The sequence below is a fragment of the Chaetura pelagica genome, unplaced genomic scaffold, assembly GCF_000747805.2.
Source record: "Chaetura pelagica isolate M959 unplaced genomic scaffold, ChaPel_1.0 scaffold145, whole genome shotgun sequence".
NCBI classification, from domain to species: Eukaryota; Metazoa; Chordata; class Aves; order Apodiformes; family Apodidae; genus Chaetura; species Chaetura pelagica.
In genome coordinates this window covers 1,008,240-1,022,084 of record NW_009953332.1, presented here as the reverse complement: position 1 = coordinate 1,022,084, position 13,845 = coordinate 1,008,240, and the positions used below count along the sequence as shown (strand labels likewise).

The 13,845-nt window shown below is 40.7% G+C and overlaps 1 protein-coding gene across 2 annotated transcripts in view; it reads left to right on the top strand.

Moving 5' to 3' along the window:
• The window catches only part of MEGF10 (multiple EGF-like-domains 10), a 76,109-nt gene extending 62,908 nt beyond the window's left edge, over positions 1 to 13,201 (top strand). The window contains exons 17-24 of one of the 2 annotated variants that reach the window (XM_009998152.1): positions 2,384 to 2,512; positions 5,044 to 5,172; positions 5,715 to 5,951; positions 6,498 to 6,625; positions 6,791 to 6,917; positions 10,247 to 10,291; positions 11,888 to 12,094; positions 13,041 to 13,201. In XM_009998152.1, coding sequence (XP_009996454.1) covers positions 2,384 to 2,512; positions 5,044 to 5,172; positions 5,715 to 5,951; positions 6,498 to 6,625; positions 6,791 to 6,917; positions 10,247 to 10,291; positions 11,888 to 12,094; positions 13,041 to 13,201 — 1,163 coding nt within the window. The remainder of the gene's footprint in view (positions 1 to 2,383; positions 2,513 to 5,043; positions 5,173 to 5,714; positions 5,952 to 6,497; positions 6,626 to 6,790; positions 6,918 to 10,246; positions 10,292 to 11,887; positions 12,095 to 13,040) is intronic. The other variant, XM_009998153.1, reaches the window with a different exon arrangement.
• Positions 13,202 to 13,845: the final 644 nt, after the last annotated feature.

The following is a 13,845-nucleotide window of genomic DNA, read 5'->3' as shown; positions in this document are numbered from 1 at the left end:
GGCAGGTGAGTCCTTGTTATAGGCCCCGGCAGTGTGTTGGCCACTACACTCATGCTCCTCCTTAGCCTTCCTTCAGAGGAAGACGACTTTCAGCTGCAGTTGGGCACCCCTGTAGCATAGTCTGTTATGTGCACCTGCAGAATTAATGACTGTGACATTCAGATGCTACCACTGCAGCTGTGTGCTCACGGCTGCTGTCCGTAGCACGGATGGTGTCTCCTCTGCAGGCACTCCCCACAGGGTGGGATGACAGTGCTGTCTCATTCCCTCTCTCTTAGACCTTACTAGGATGTACTCTAGCTATAGGGACCCAACAACCAAGATTATAAGGTAACACAGAGCTGACTAAAGCCATGAGAATAGTGTCTAGCTTAGCAGTGGCTGTGGTCTGTTGTGGCACAGCCCCTGTTGTCTCTGCAAAGTGATCATACAGATCATCTCCTGTCTGTAACTGCTGCTTCCTGGGGCAACTGCAACAACAGTGTTAGCACCTGTAGTTCAAGTTCTAACACAGAAGCTATTTTTTTTGTAACTTAGAAACTTAAATTCACTAGACTGTAGTGTTATAACTTACTTTGAATTTTTCTTAATGTAATTAATATGTTAATGTAATTAATATGTTAATTTGGGTTTTTTCCAAATTATTAAAATAAAAATACAAGCAGTGCACTGCCTGTGTGCAAGTATATGGCACTCAATATATGCTAGGTAAGGGTTCATAAATAGTTTGAGAAATAAGCATTTGTTAGAGATAGTTACTGATAAAGTTGGCTTCTTACCTTTATCATGTTACAACTTCAGTTTGGTTTATCTTCAATCCAGGCACGCAGGTGAGGCCCTTGTATAAGCACCGGCAGAGTGCTGGCCACTACACTCATGCTCCTCCTTAGCCTTCCTTCAGAGGAAGACGACTTTCAGCTGCAGTTGGGCACCCCTGTAGCATAGTCTGTTATGTGCACCTGCAGAATTAATGACTGTGACATTCAGATGCTACCACTGCAGCTGTGTGCTCACGGCTGCTGTCCGTAGCACGGATGGTGTCTCCTCTGCAGGCACTCCCCACAGGGTGGGATGACAGTGCTGTCTCATTCCCTCTCTCTTAGACCTTACTAGGATGTACTCTAGCTATAGGGACCCAACAACCAAGATTATAAGGTAACACAGAGCTGACTAAAGCCATGAGAATAGTGTCTAGCTTAGCAGTGGCTGTGGTCTGTTGTGGCACAGCCCCTGTTGTCTCTGCAAAGTGATCATACAGATCATCTCCTGTCTGTAACTGCTGCTTCCTGGGGCAACTGCAACAACAGTGTTAGCACCTGTAGTTCAAGTTCTAACACAGAAGCTATTTTTTTTGTAACTTAGAAACTTAAATTCACTAGACTGTAGTGTTATAACTTACTTTGAATTTTTCTTAATGTAATTAATATGTTAATGTAATTAATATGTTAATTTGGGTTTTTTCCAAATTATTAAAATAAAAATACAAGCAGTGCACTGCCTGTGTGCAAGTATATGGCACTCAATATATGCTAGGTAAGGGTTCATAAATAGTTTGAGAAATAAGCATTTGTTAGAGATAGTTACTGATAAAGTTGGCTTCTTACCTTTATCATGTTACAACTTCAGTTTGGTTTATCTTCAATCCAGGCACCCCCCCTGTCTCTAATCTGGATGCAAACATTATCTCTAAACTCAAGAAAAATAAGAATGCTAACTGTGTTCTGCATTCTGTGCTTGAATACACATTTTTCATAAAATCAGAGCTCTTTACTTTTTCAACTGAATAAAGTCATAATGGCAGGAAATAACAAATGCATTATAGGGCCATATGGATCCAGCTCAGGAAGACATACACTATAGTAGTTCAGTTGTCATCTATCATGGTTATTTTGCTTCCTGCTGGTGAATAATGACCTCTTTGTGGTGGTATGCCTTCTTCATACTGAAATGGTATCTTTGAGAAGAGCTGAGATAAAATATGTTTTGGTGGGTTTTTTTATGCTTCAACATAAACATGCAGAAACTATACCCAAAGATTCATTCATCACTGAATAGACCCCCTGCTCTGGTTCACAAACTGCCCTCTTTCTCCTCCTTCAAGTACCTGAAACTCATTTATTCTAAGAGCCATTGTTGCTGCCTTCTGAGCATCTGCTGTCTGCACAATTTCCTAACCTCCTTTTTATGTAATTTTTTGCCTAATATGTACTTTAAACTGCTTAAAACAGGGTAGATTTTGTTCTGTTGTGTTTACAAAAAGCCATGTTGAATAGAGGGGCTAAAGAAATTACTCCTCCAGAATATACTTCACCGGAATATTTGCCTTTTATTTCTAGAGTGGCGGTTTCAACCCCTTTTCCCCTCCCTGCCCTTGTATTTGCAGGATGTCCCCTAGGGTTCTATGGAAAGGACTGCACGTTGATATGCCAGTGTCAGAATGGAGCCGACTGCGACCACATCAGCGGGCAGTGCACCTGCCGCACCGGGTTCATGGGGAAGCACTGCGAGCAGAGTGAGTCGGGATGGGGATTCTTCCTGCCTGGTAGCAAACACAAACCCTGCCTGAGCTGACCCTCTGCTTTTGGCCAGCGTTGTAACACAACCTCCTGGCTTCAGTGGGAGTTTTGATGGGGAGTGAGTTTCAGGAATCGGACCTAGGCTTTTTCCGAAGATAAAAGCCCACAGATTTAGTTATATAGACTGATAATTATTGTGATGGCTGTTTCTTTCAATTTGTAGTTACGTGAAAAGAAGCATTTGTACTACATTGTAGTTGCTTTAACACACACATCCAAGTAATCGTCATTAGTGTAAACCACAATGAAAACTAACAGTTAGAAAACTAAAGAAGTGCCACATCAATCCTGGTCGATAAAATTAATCTTTGCAATGTGGTTTTACAGTGCAAATGGATTATAAAAGCTTAAGAGATGGCATTTTGTTTTCATATGTGTGTAGTTATTTGCCCAAGAAAATCAAGAATACCACCACTGATGCCAGTGGTGGTCTAACACTGTACAACATTAAAAGAATAATCAGGGTCATAAGCACCAACTGTTAGTCCAGCTTCTGCTAACATTACAGAGTGGTGCTCCCACACTTCATGCATTATACTGCACTGCAAAGCAATCCAATCAACCTGCTGTGGTGAAGCTTGAAACGTGGCTTTGGCACCAGCGTTGTGCACAGGGCTTTGCTTTTGATGTGTGGAGGACACTGCATATTACATAAAACCAGAAGTGATGTAGCTGTACCTGGATCTGGAGGGCTGAGATAGGATGTGTCACACCTGGCAGCACTGGAACAGAAGGGGGGGAGGTTACCATCGCTATAGACACACTTTATTCCCTCAGCAGTGGGTCTAGCCCCAGCTACTATGAGAGTTACCTTTTTAAGACTATCAGCATCTATGGCAGAACCTGTAAAATTTTTGAAGTGGATTTTGTTTTCCTAAGAAAAATGCAGTTGCAATAAAAATCATAATGGTTTAGAGGAATATGTTCATTTCAATGAAATAATGGCTGGCAACGTGTAACTCTTAGCTATTTACATTTTCTTATTCTACTCTCATGATTTCAATCTTTCACTTGAATAATAATGTTTAGGAAAAGATAAACTTTTAAGAGCCTCTCTTGATGTCATGATACCAAGAAATAATTTTGAGTACTTTGGCAAATCTAACTTTACTATTATGTTTTATAGAATCAATATTTTCCCTAGACTTTAATAATAATGATTTTAAAGAATTCAACTACATGTTTTCGTATTTCTGAATTTGAACGGACACACACATACATCAGTTGTAAAAAAATTACTTTTCCTTCCAAATCAGACTTCAAAATGCCAGAATACTATGGTGTGATGATTTCTGCCCAGCCATTGATGTCAGTACTTATAATTTGTTTCATTGAATGTAAGCAAAAGAAGGAAAAGGCATATCAGCTTGACATTCCACTTGCATCAGGATTCAGCAAGGCTGCAGGAACATTTCTTTGGCACCTGCAGGGTTACATTATCTTGTAAATGATTCTAAATCAGCAATACATAACAGATGAGTTAAATTATTTTAAACAGAAAAACATAAAAACAAATTAATATAGTTAAAGAACTCCTGAGTGATTTCAGAAAATTGAGTCTCAGAAGGTGGGGAAATACCACAGTTCCTGAAAACCATCAGTACTACAATAACATATCAAGCCACAGTAACAGAGGTGGTTGTATAAAATAAACAGTTTTTATCAATGTAGGGTAATTCTCTACCATGCTAATTACATGATGTACCAGACACTTTGAACAGTAATTAATTGTTGTATTCAAATCATTCTAGGAGAGAAGAAATCATGTAGAGCTCTTCCAGTTAGCTTATTCATCAAAATTTAGGATTTTCTCCTGCAGGTAGTTTATCAGTGTATAAATTACAGTATCAAAATATGCTACAACCAGCCTATGATCTGTTTTGGTTTTATATAAATGTGTGGTGTTTATTAGACCCACTCATATGGCCCTTCTCTCTTGCTCCCTTAGCACATCAGCACATCTGTTGAGTGACATGATGCCAGCCAGATGTCTGGCTCCACTCACATGATCATGTTATTTTTCAAGCACTGGGGTGTAAGAAACCAGGAAGATCTGATATTCTGGCATGGAACTGGAACTTTAGTCACATTTTGTCAGTTTCTTCACTGCGTTCTACTCTTTTAATATATATTGTGTTTTTTTCCTTCCTAATCTCACTACTTTAGAGGCAGCAACATTAACAGGCGAAGGAAAATAACTTCTGAATAGAATTTCCTTCTCCTTTTCTTCCTTCTTTCCTGCACGGACACACACACACGGACACACACACGCACGGGGACGTCCTCTTTTCTGTAGAGTCTTTTCTGTAGAGGTCTTCCACTAATAACACATTGCCATCTGCTGGCCATGTGGAAAAACGGATGGGGTTAGACACAAACAGCAGCATGGATGGTGCTGTAGATCTGCAAGATCAAAACATTTAAGTACTGACTGTGTCTGATTTCTATTTATGCTTATTTTGTGCAGAATGCCCTCCAGGTACCTATGGGTATGGATGCCGGCAGATATGTGACTGTCTGAACAACTCAACCTGTGACCACATCACAGGAACATGTTACTGCAGCCCAGGCTGGAAAGGGGCCAGGTGTGATCAAGGTAAAGCCTAGGTGCAATGAAATTATTGTAATGGTTTTAGATAGAAATAGGATTAATGTATTAAATGCCAGCTCTGTGTCATTAATTAAATTGATCCAATATGGCATATGTTTTTAAATGGTCCATCCATTCTATTAAATTACATATATGTTCTGTAGACTTTTTAAGTATTAGAAGCCTCAGTGATAGTTCATTGAACCAAAGCACTCAAGTGTAGATGGCATGAAATATTTTACAGTGCTGTGCTTTCCAAAGCTGCTTTGAAACATGCACATGTGCTTTACCTGCTCTGTGCTTTTGCCTAGAGAATGTTCTCACTTTTTCAACTCCATGAAAAAAACCCTCATTTTAGGAAGAACATGAATGATTTTCCTTAAGGCTAGGATTGTTTTCACATTGGTTTCTGAGACAGTTCTATTTTGACATTATTTAATAAGAGTTAAATTAGAAGAAAGATTTAGAACTGAAATATTATTTTTCTGCTCCTGATGCATAAGCCTCTGAATTTATGTCATTTATTTTAATTCCTTCTTGTATTTCAGCTGGTGTAATTATAGTAGGAAACTTGAACAGCTTAAGCCGAACCAGTACTGCCATCCCTGCTGATTCTTACCAGATAGGGGCTATAGCAGGCATCATCATTCTTGTCCTGGTTGTGCTTTTCCTGCTAGTGCTATTCATCATTTACCGACACAAGCAGAAAGGAAAAGAAACAAATATGCCCGCAGTGACATACACCCCTGCTATGAGGGTCATCAATGCAGATTACACCATTTCAGGTAAGTGACACTTAGATTTGTTGCTCCATCTCTTGACTTTGTTTTTAACTGAGGTCTGAAGGGGTTCAGATTTGCACCTAACAGGACGTGAATGTGCATGTTTCACCTTTACACATTAGTGGGGTCTGCTGCTGTGAGCAGGAACATACTCGATTTTGAAAAGAGTGTCTGCAGTTCTGCCTTGGAAGGCTTCCTGGCAAGAGAGGCAGAAGAGAGTCTTCCTCTTTAGAAGAGTCTTCCTCTTTAGGAAGACTGAGACACTGCTCTCAACTGCCTTTCACAAGAGAACAGACCCACAGACCACAATGACAGTGGTGCTTGTGAGCTGGTGCACCAGTTGGCAAATAACAGTTGTGGATGCTCTTTGCTGAAAGTGAGGACATGACTAGCTAGTGACTGCTCTATCTTTAATAATCTTTGAATGAATGCAGCATTTTTTAGATTTAGAAACTCTTTAAGTGAGATCCTGACATCAGTGCAGCAGTGACAAAAACATATCCTAAGAAGGATATTATTTTTATTGGTTTCTTTTCTTTTTCTTTTCAGAAACCATCCCGCACAGTAATGGTGGAAATGCTAACAGTCACTATTTCTCTAATCCTAGTTATCATACTCTAACTCAATGCACTACCCCACCTCATGTCAACAACATGGACAGGCTGACTCTGGCAAAGGTAAAGCATGTGGATGCTTGTGTGTACATAAGACTCTGGTTTGTTTTCCTTTGTTCCCTCATGTTTCATATTTGGTTTATTTTTGCTTTCCCAACTGGGCAAACATTCTGTTCAAAGCAATTCAGATTGCAGTCTGGGTAAATCTCTGTTACCAGGTCTTTTAAGGCCCTGGAAAACAAACATCTATTTGTGAACCTTAAAAATGTGGAACCTGGAAAAAGAGGCACTGTCATGGACTACACAGGAACGCTGCCTGCAGACTGGAAACATGGTGGCTACCTCAATGAGCTTGGTAAGCAAAAAAAATTAAAAGGAGAATGTGAATGTTATTAATTGTCTTTGAGATTGATTGCAAAGCAGGGATGTTTTCCTGGTTCTCTACTCAGGGTAATGCCAGGCTTGTTAGCATGTGTCAGATTCAGGATTAGGAGTTTAACCTTGCTTTAAGGCAGGTCTCTACCCTTAGGTAGACAGGTTGCATATATCCTTTTTTAATCCCCATCAAATGACACAAATGGTTTAAAAGTAGTTTCTTATCATCTGAGCTATTTGTATCATCAGATAGAGATTCTAGGAACATCTTCCCAGCTAAGTCTCCTGTTTGCTAAAAGACCAAGCATTCAGAATCACAGAATCCTAGGGGTTGGAAGGGACCTTGAAAGATCATCTAGTCCAACCTCCCCTGTCAGAGCAGGGTCACCCACAGCTCATCACACAGGAACGTGTCCAGGTGGGTTTTGAATGTCTCCAGCAAAGGAGACTCCACAACCTCTCTGGGCAGCCTGTCCCAGGGCTCTGTCACTCTCACAGCAAAGAAGCTTGTTCTGATGTTTATGTGGAACCTCCTATGTTCCAGTTGGTACCCATTGCCCCTTGTCCTGTCACTGGACATCACTGAAAAAAGCCTGGCTCCATCCTCCTGACATTCCCCCTTAACATATTTGTAAACATTGATGAGGTCACCCCTCAGTCCCCTCTTTTCCAAGCTAAAGAGACCCAGCTCCCTCAGCCTTTCCTCGTAAGGGAGATGTTCCACTCCCTTCATCATCTTTGTGGCTCTGTGCTGGACTCTTTCAAGCAGTTCCCTGTCCTTCTGGAACTGAGGGTCACAGAACTGGACATAATATTCCAGATGCAGCCTCACCAATGCAGAATAGAGGGGGAGGAGAACCTCCCTTCACCTACTAACCATACCCTTTCTAATGCACCCCAGGATGCCCTTGGCCTTCTTGGCTACAAGGGCATATTGCTGGCTCATGGTCATCCTCCTGTCCACCAGGACCCCCAGGTCCCTTTCTCCTGCTCTCCAGCAGCTCATCCCCCAACCTGTACTGGTACATGGGCTTGTTCTTCCCCAGGTGCAAGACTCTACATTTGCCCTTGTTGAATTTCATCAACTTTCTCCCCACCCAACTCTCCAACCTGTCCAGGTCTCACTGAATGGCACCACAGCCTTCTGGTGTGTCAGCCACTCCTCCCAGTTTAGTGTCATCAGCAAACTTGCTGAGGGCACACTCTGTTCCCTCATCCAGGTCCTTGATGAAAATACTGAACAGCACCAGTCCCAGTACCGACCCCTGCGAGTCTCCACTAGTCACAGACCTCCAACTAGATTCTGTCCGATTGACCACACCTCTCTGACTTCGTCCCTTCAGCGAGTTCACTAACTGACCATCAAGACCACACTTCCTCAGTTTATCTACGAGGATGCTGTGGGAGACGGTGTCAAATGCTTTACTGAAATCAAGATAAACCACATATACTGCCCCACCATCATCTATCCAGCTAGTTACTTCCTCATAGAAAGCTATGAGGAAGTAACTCACAGAAGAATAATAACTGAGAAGTGGTGAGAGTTTCCATATCCTGCCATGTGCGATCTTTTGCTGTTTTTTTATCGTTTCCCAATCTCATTGTTGTGGTTTGGGCCCAACATGACAACAAGCAGCCCCACGGCCACTCACTCAACTCACACACACACGCACACAATCTGGGATGAGGAGGACAAAGCTCATGGGTTGAGACAAAGGATGAGGAGGGTTCTTCACTGTTTAAGGTCACAGGCAAAACAGACTCAACTTGGGGAAAAAATAATAATTTAATTTCACACTCATCAAACACACACAGGACACAGACACACTCAGAGCAGGGCTTGCATATGTTATGGCTCTTGGCTGGGTTTGGAGCAGGGGGAGCTTCTCAGCTTCTTACCAGAGCCACCCCTGGGGCCCTTCTCCCACTACCAAAAAACCCACCAAACCAAACTGGAACACTTAAGCATTCCAAAAAGGCTGGATTGGACTGACTGTACCTGTGTCCAGTGAAAGCCTTAAAAGGGACTTTCAGTGCCAGTATAAATCATTAAATCACTTTCCTTAGCCATGTTAGATTCTGGGAAATGGAACAGCAGAATGCAGCTTTGGGTTTTTTTCCTGCTCATCCCCAGTCTTGGTCTAACCACAATTCAGGCCCAGATCTGCATTGTGGTTTTTGTTAGAACAGGGTTTCAGTCATAATGCTTCATGTTCAGCTTTACATGTTCTTAGAGCATTCATACGAATATTTAAGTCTCCTAAGAGATGCTGCTGGAGGTTAACCCACTGCAGTAGATCTTGAGTAACAGAGTGAGTCTGGAGGACTGGATGAGTGCTGATATTATGTATGTTTTCTAAAAGATCAAATGGGATTATCTGAGTAACTCTACACTGGTGACCTGGACATTAGTCTTGGTAAAAACAACACAATAGCTGACATGGGATATAATAAATAAAGATGGGGCAACAATAAAATTAGTTGGTTTAGTTAATTGGTTTAGTTCTCCTCAAAACAAAATTTCATTATTGGAAACTGTGAGTGTTGTTTATAGGGATATGATATAGATAAAATTATTTCAGCTTTTGTCAGGTATCTAGCATAGTACCACAATACAAAATTTCAAGAATTAGCACTCCGTAATACTAATCAAAGCTATTGAGCGGATTAGCAGTTAGGTAAGTTCCAGCTCTCTGAAGACAGTTGTCAGGCACTGCTGACTGCTGATGTTTGTATTGGGATTTTTCATGAGAGAAATCCTGTACTAGCAGACTGCAAAGCTGTAGACTTGGGTGCTAGGTGTTTAGGCCATTCCTGCAGGTCAGGGCACTGGAACAGTGTGACCTTGGACAACACAATGGAAGTAATTAACTTTGTAAGTAAAGTACCAAGAATTGGAGTGAGCTTTGCATACCTGCAGATTTTCAGATCAAGATGGGATGCCGTTCTGGTAGATATGGTTTATCCCGACAAAATATATGCTTTAATCAAACAACAGTTTTTAGGCTCATTCAAGAGTAACTGGGGGAAATGCAATGGCCTGTGACATATGTGAGGTCAAAACAGATAATTTAAGGGCCCCTTATGACCTTATCCAATTTCCCTGTTCAGGAAGCTACTGTTTGAAAGTATGCAAGCAAATAGTAACAATGCTTCTGGAACCCTTTACTGGGCAGTTTCAGAGTGCTTAGAAAAGAATTGTTCTGCTAAGGTAGAAATGAGTCCCAAAGCAAGTTTTAAGCATTAGAAGCTGTTATCTCATACTTTGTTTTTAAAAATATTCTGGTTTTTTTGTATCATTTTTCACAGGTGCTTTTGGACTTGATAGGGGATATTTGGGGAAATCCTTGAAAGGTGAGGATATTTACTGATGCATTGAGATAAAATGACATAGACATTCTGTTTACTCTTCTAAATTATCTTTGGTTTCTGTGTGAAGAGAATATAAAATAGTTTTGGACTAAATTATTCCTAGACTCTAAATCAATGCATGAAGTTTCTTTACTTTTTCTTTTTTGAGGTGGGGGTTAAAAAAGCAACACCCAAAAAAACCCAACAAACCAAGCTTTCTAAGTCCCCAGTGTGTAACATACATCAAATGTTTTTGCAGTGCTTGAGCCTCAAAATGGCTCTATTCTAGGCAGCACAAGGGGGACAGCCCTTAAATTCAACCTAGTGAGCCAGGTAAGGCTGCATCCTGCCTCGATGAAAGGTGTTAAAAGAGACTCAATTCCTCTGGAACGTGGTCAGTGTGGAACTGTGTGACTACAAGTCTGCAGTGCTTCATTACAGTCATTGCAGGCCTTTGGGAAGAATATTAAAATATAAACCCATAGAGAGGAATGAAAAGCTTCAGAAATTCAGGACAGTGACAATGTTGATGTTCTAAATGATCCAGTTTTCCCCTAAGACTTTATACTGGACCATACGGGTGTGTTACACTATTTTTGTGATATGATTAAGGTATGCCAAGGGTGACCAGAATGCCTGGATATCCAAACAATGAAAAAAGTGTAGCTAAGTCCATATGAATAATGAGTTAAATATGTAGACAAAAGCAGCTGGTTTTTCACCTTGTGTATAATACAGGACAATTAATCTGAAGGAGTAATTTATTATACCTGACATTTCCTGGTTTTGGAGGATTAGGAGATGCCCAATTCAAAGTATTTTAAAGGAGTCATAAAGTTACGAGCACCTCTCCACTGACAGGTCACCAAGGTCAGTCTCTTGCTGGATAGTCACAGTGAGGAACGAGCTGAGAGTCTTGGCCCTAAAAATTAAACAACACAGCAATATCACAAAACAACACAGAGAAAAGAGCCAACACAGCTAAACACAGAATCTCTTCCCGGCATAAGAAAATACATCTTCTGTTAAACTGCACTTATCTGCCCTTCATTTAAAACCTGAAGTCACAAGCCACCTCATGTTTTCTTTTCAGTTTTCCTATGTGTACCTTACAGAAACTTAGAAGAGGCTGGTTACTCCTTTCGTGTGGCTGTATACTCAAACTTCGCACCAAACTGGCCACCCCAAGAAGTCACCTTATCATCTGCTCAGGCATTGCTATTGGGAACAATAGTCTTTGACCACTTAATTTTAAGAGTGTCATGAGTTCAGCACTTGGGAGGCAAACAGTATTTGGAAGTGCCTATTAAAATCCGATCCTGTATGTTATCAGTATTCAATGCTAGCTACTGTTTTAACCAGAATTGAAGGTGCTCAGACTTTGCAACAGGAATTTGCTGATGGCAAAATCAGGCTCATAAAAGAGTGTAGCAGGTGCTTTCATTAACTGCTGTATAACAATTTTGAAGTGTTATGACCAGTTTCCATTTAAATACTCACTTATGAGTGACTATACACAACTCAAAGAATGCCCTGGTTAGTAGCAATGTCTATAGTATGCAGCATGCTTGAGAGAGTAACATGTTTTTCTTTTTGCAGATCTAGTGAAGAACTCGGAATACAATTTAAGTAATTGCTCGTTAAGTAGTTCTGAGAACCCATATGCTACTATAAAAGACCCACCAGCTCTTCTACCAAAAAGTTCAGAATGCGGATATGTTGAAATGAAGTCACCAGCACGCAGGGACTCCCCATATGCCGAGATTGCCAGCTCTGCTTCAGCTACTAAGAATGTTTATGAAGTTGGTGAGTACAAAATCTACTTCTAGATGTTGAAGTTTAAGAACAAACATCACAGGACTTCTTTTCTTTGCCTCGTTTTAATCAAATACCTGAAAAATCACTGAAAAAAATTACAATGGGTTTACATTCTATATTCTGCTCAAAAGGTATAACAACAGTCTTACTCTTTTTAGAGAAGTGGTGTAATTCCCAGGAATGGAGTCGGAAATACTTTCAGCTCTGTTCTAAAATCTAGAGATACCTCTGAATTTCCCTGGTTTGAAAGCCTTTCTTTAAACAGCTTTAAAATAAGCTTTCAGCATTTGCCTCCAACATCTTTCAACCCTAGATTAGGCTGCCAAGTACTTAACAGAGCTGAAGTGAGTGCAGTGAGTGCATCCTCCTCTTGATCAGAAAAAACAGCATCTTCACCCACAGAGGCAGTATTTCACTGATGAGGGCCCTACTTAGTTATTGCATTACTGTAGTTAATATAGTTACAGAAAACTTGGGGGTCTTGTGGAGTGGTTGTTATCCTAATGGGCTAATTTTATGTCACATATCTTAGGATACCATTTTCCTTTTCTGTCCCCAGTTCCAGGTTCCTCTGAAGTCCATCAATATCCTCCTTGTGTTTCTAAGGATTTTTATAAAATCTTGATTAAACCCCCAAAGTTAGGCTTTGTTTTTTTGTAGTTTGTCCACACACGAAGAACGGATTTTGGTCCACTTGTTCTGTCACTGAATTCACTCATAGCAGGGCCCTGCTGCAAGCAGGTTTAACTTAGTGCAAAGCCAAAACACCTTAATATCAACCTTTGTTTCTACACCTGCATTTCAGGACTCAGAGTGACAACAAATCTTGATATTGGAGTAGAAAGGAGATGACATTCTGTAATGCAGACTGAAATGAAGTAACACAGCATGTGCTGCTTCCAGTGTTGAATATATGTGCTTTCTTTTATCACAGAACCTACGGTGAGTGTTGTCCAGGGATCACTCAGCAGCAGCGGACGTTTCAGCCAGGATCCTTATGACCTTCCAAAAAACAGCCATATTCCATGTCATTATGACTTGCTACCAGTTCGAGATAGCTCCACATCCTCTACAAAGGAGGTCAGCAGTGAATGACCCCAAAAACTGATGTGTAGAACAGTGGGACTCTGAAGGGGCAAAGTGGCGTGGTTGTGCTCCTTCCTCTAGTTTACGATCATATTTGGCTCCTAATCTGTCCAGCAGAGAATTGCTGTACATTGAACAGAATCTCAACATGAGGTTTGTGTTGTGTATACAAGTGACGGATGGAGAAATGCCACACTCTGGGGATCCTGATCATTCTTTTTTTCATGGCAGCAAATTTTCTAGAAACAGGTATGCAGCACATTTATACTATGATATACTGGCTTGAAAATATTACCAGATCAATTTTCATAACATCCCATTTCAGCGACTTTAAATATAGATTTCATGTTTGTCATGATTCAGCATAGAAATACTCCCAGGACAGTGCAATTATCAAATAACCACCAGTACGAGTCATATGATTCACTAGTTATGTAGAAGAAAAATGGCCTTGCCAAATTTTACTTTCTATTCTGATCTTTAGTCAAGACATACTAAGAAACAAGATCTGATGGGGATAAGTAAGCACAATACTGCAGTTGTTTGGGAAATCCATCATCAGGCTTTATTGTTCTTTATCAGTGGTGAGCACTCCTTGCTGGAATAGTTTTGGAGATTCAAGATTGAATATATATGATGCCTCAAGATCTCTT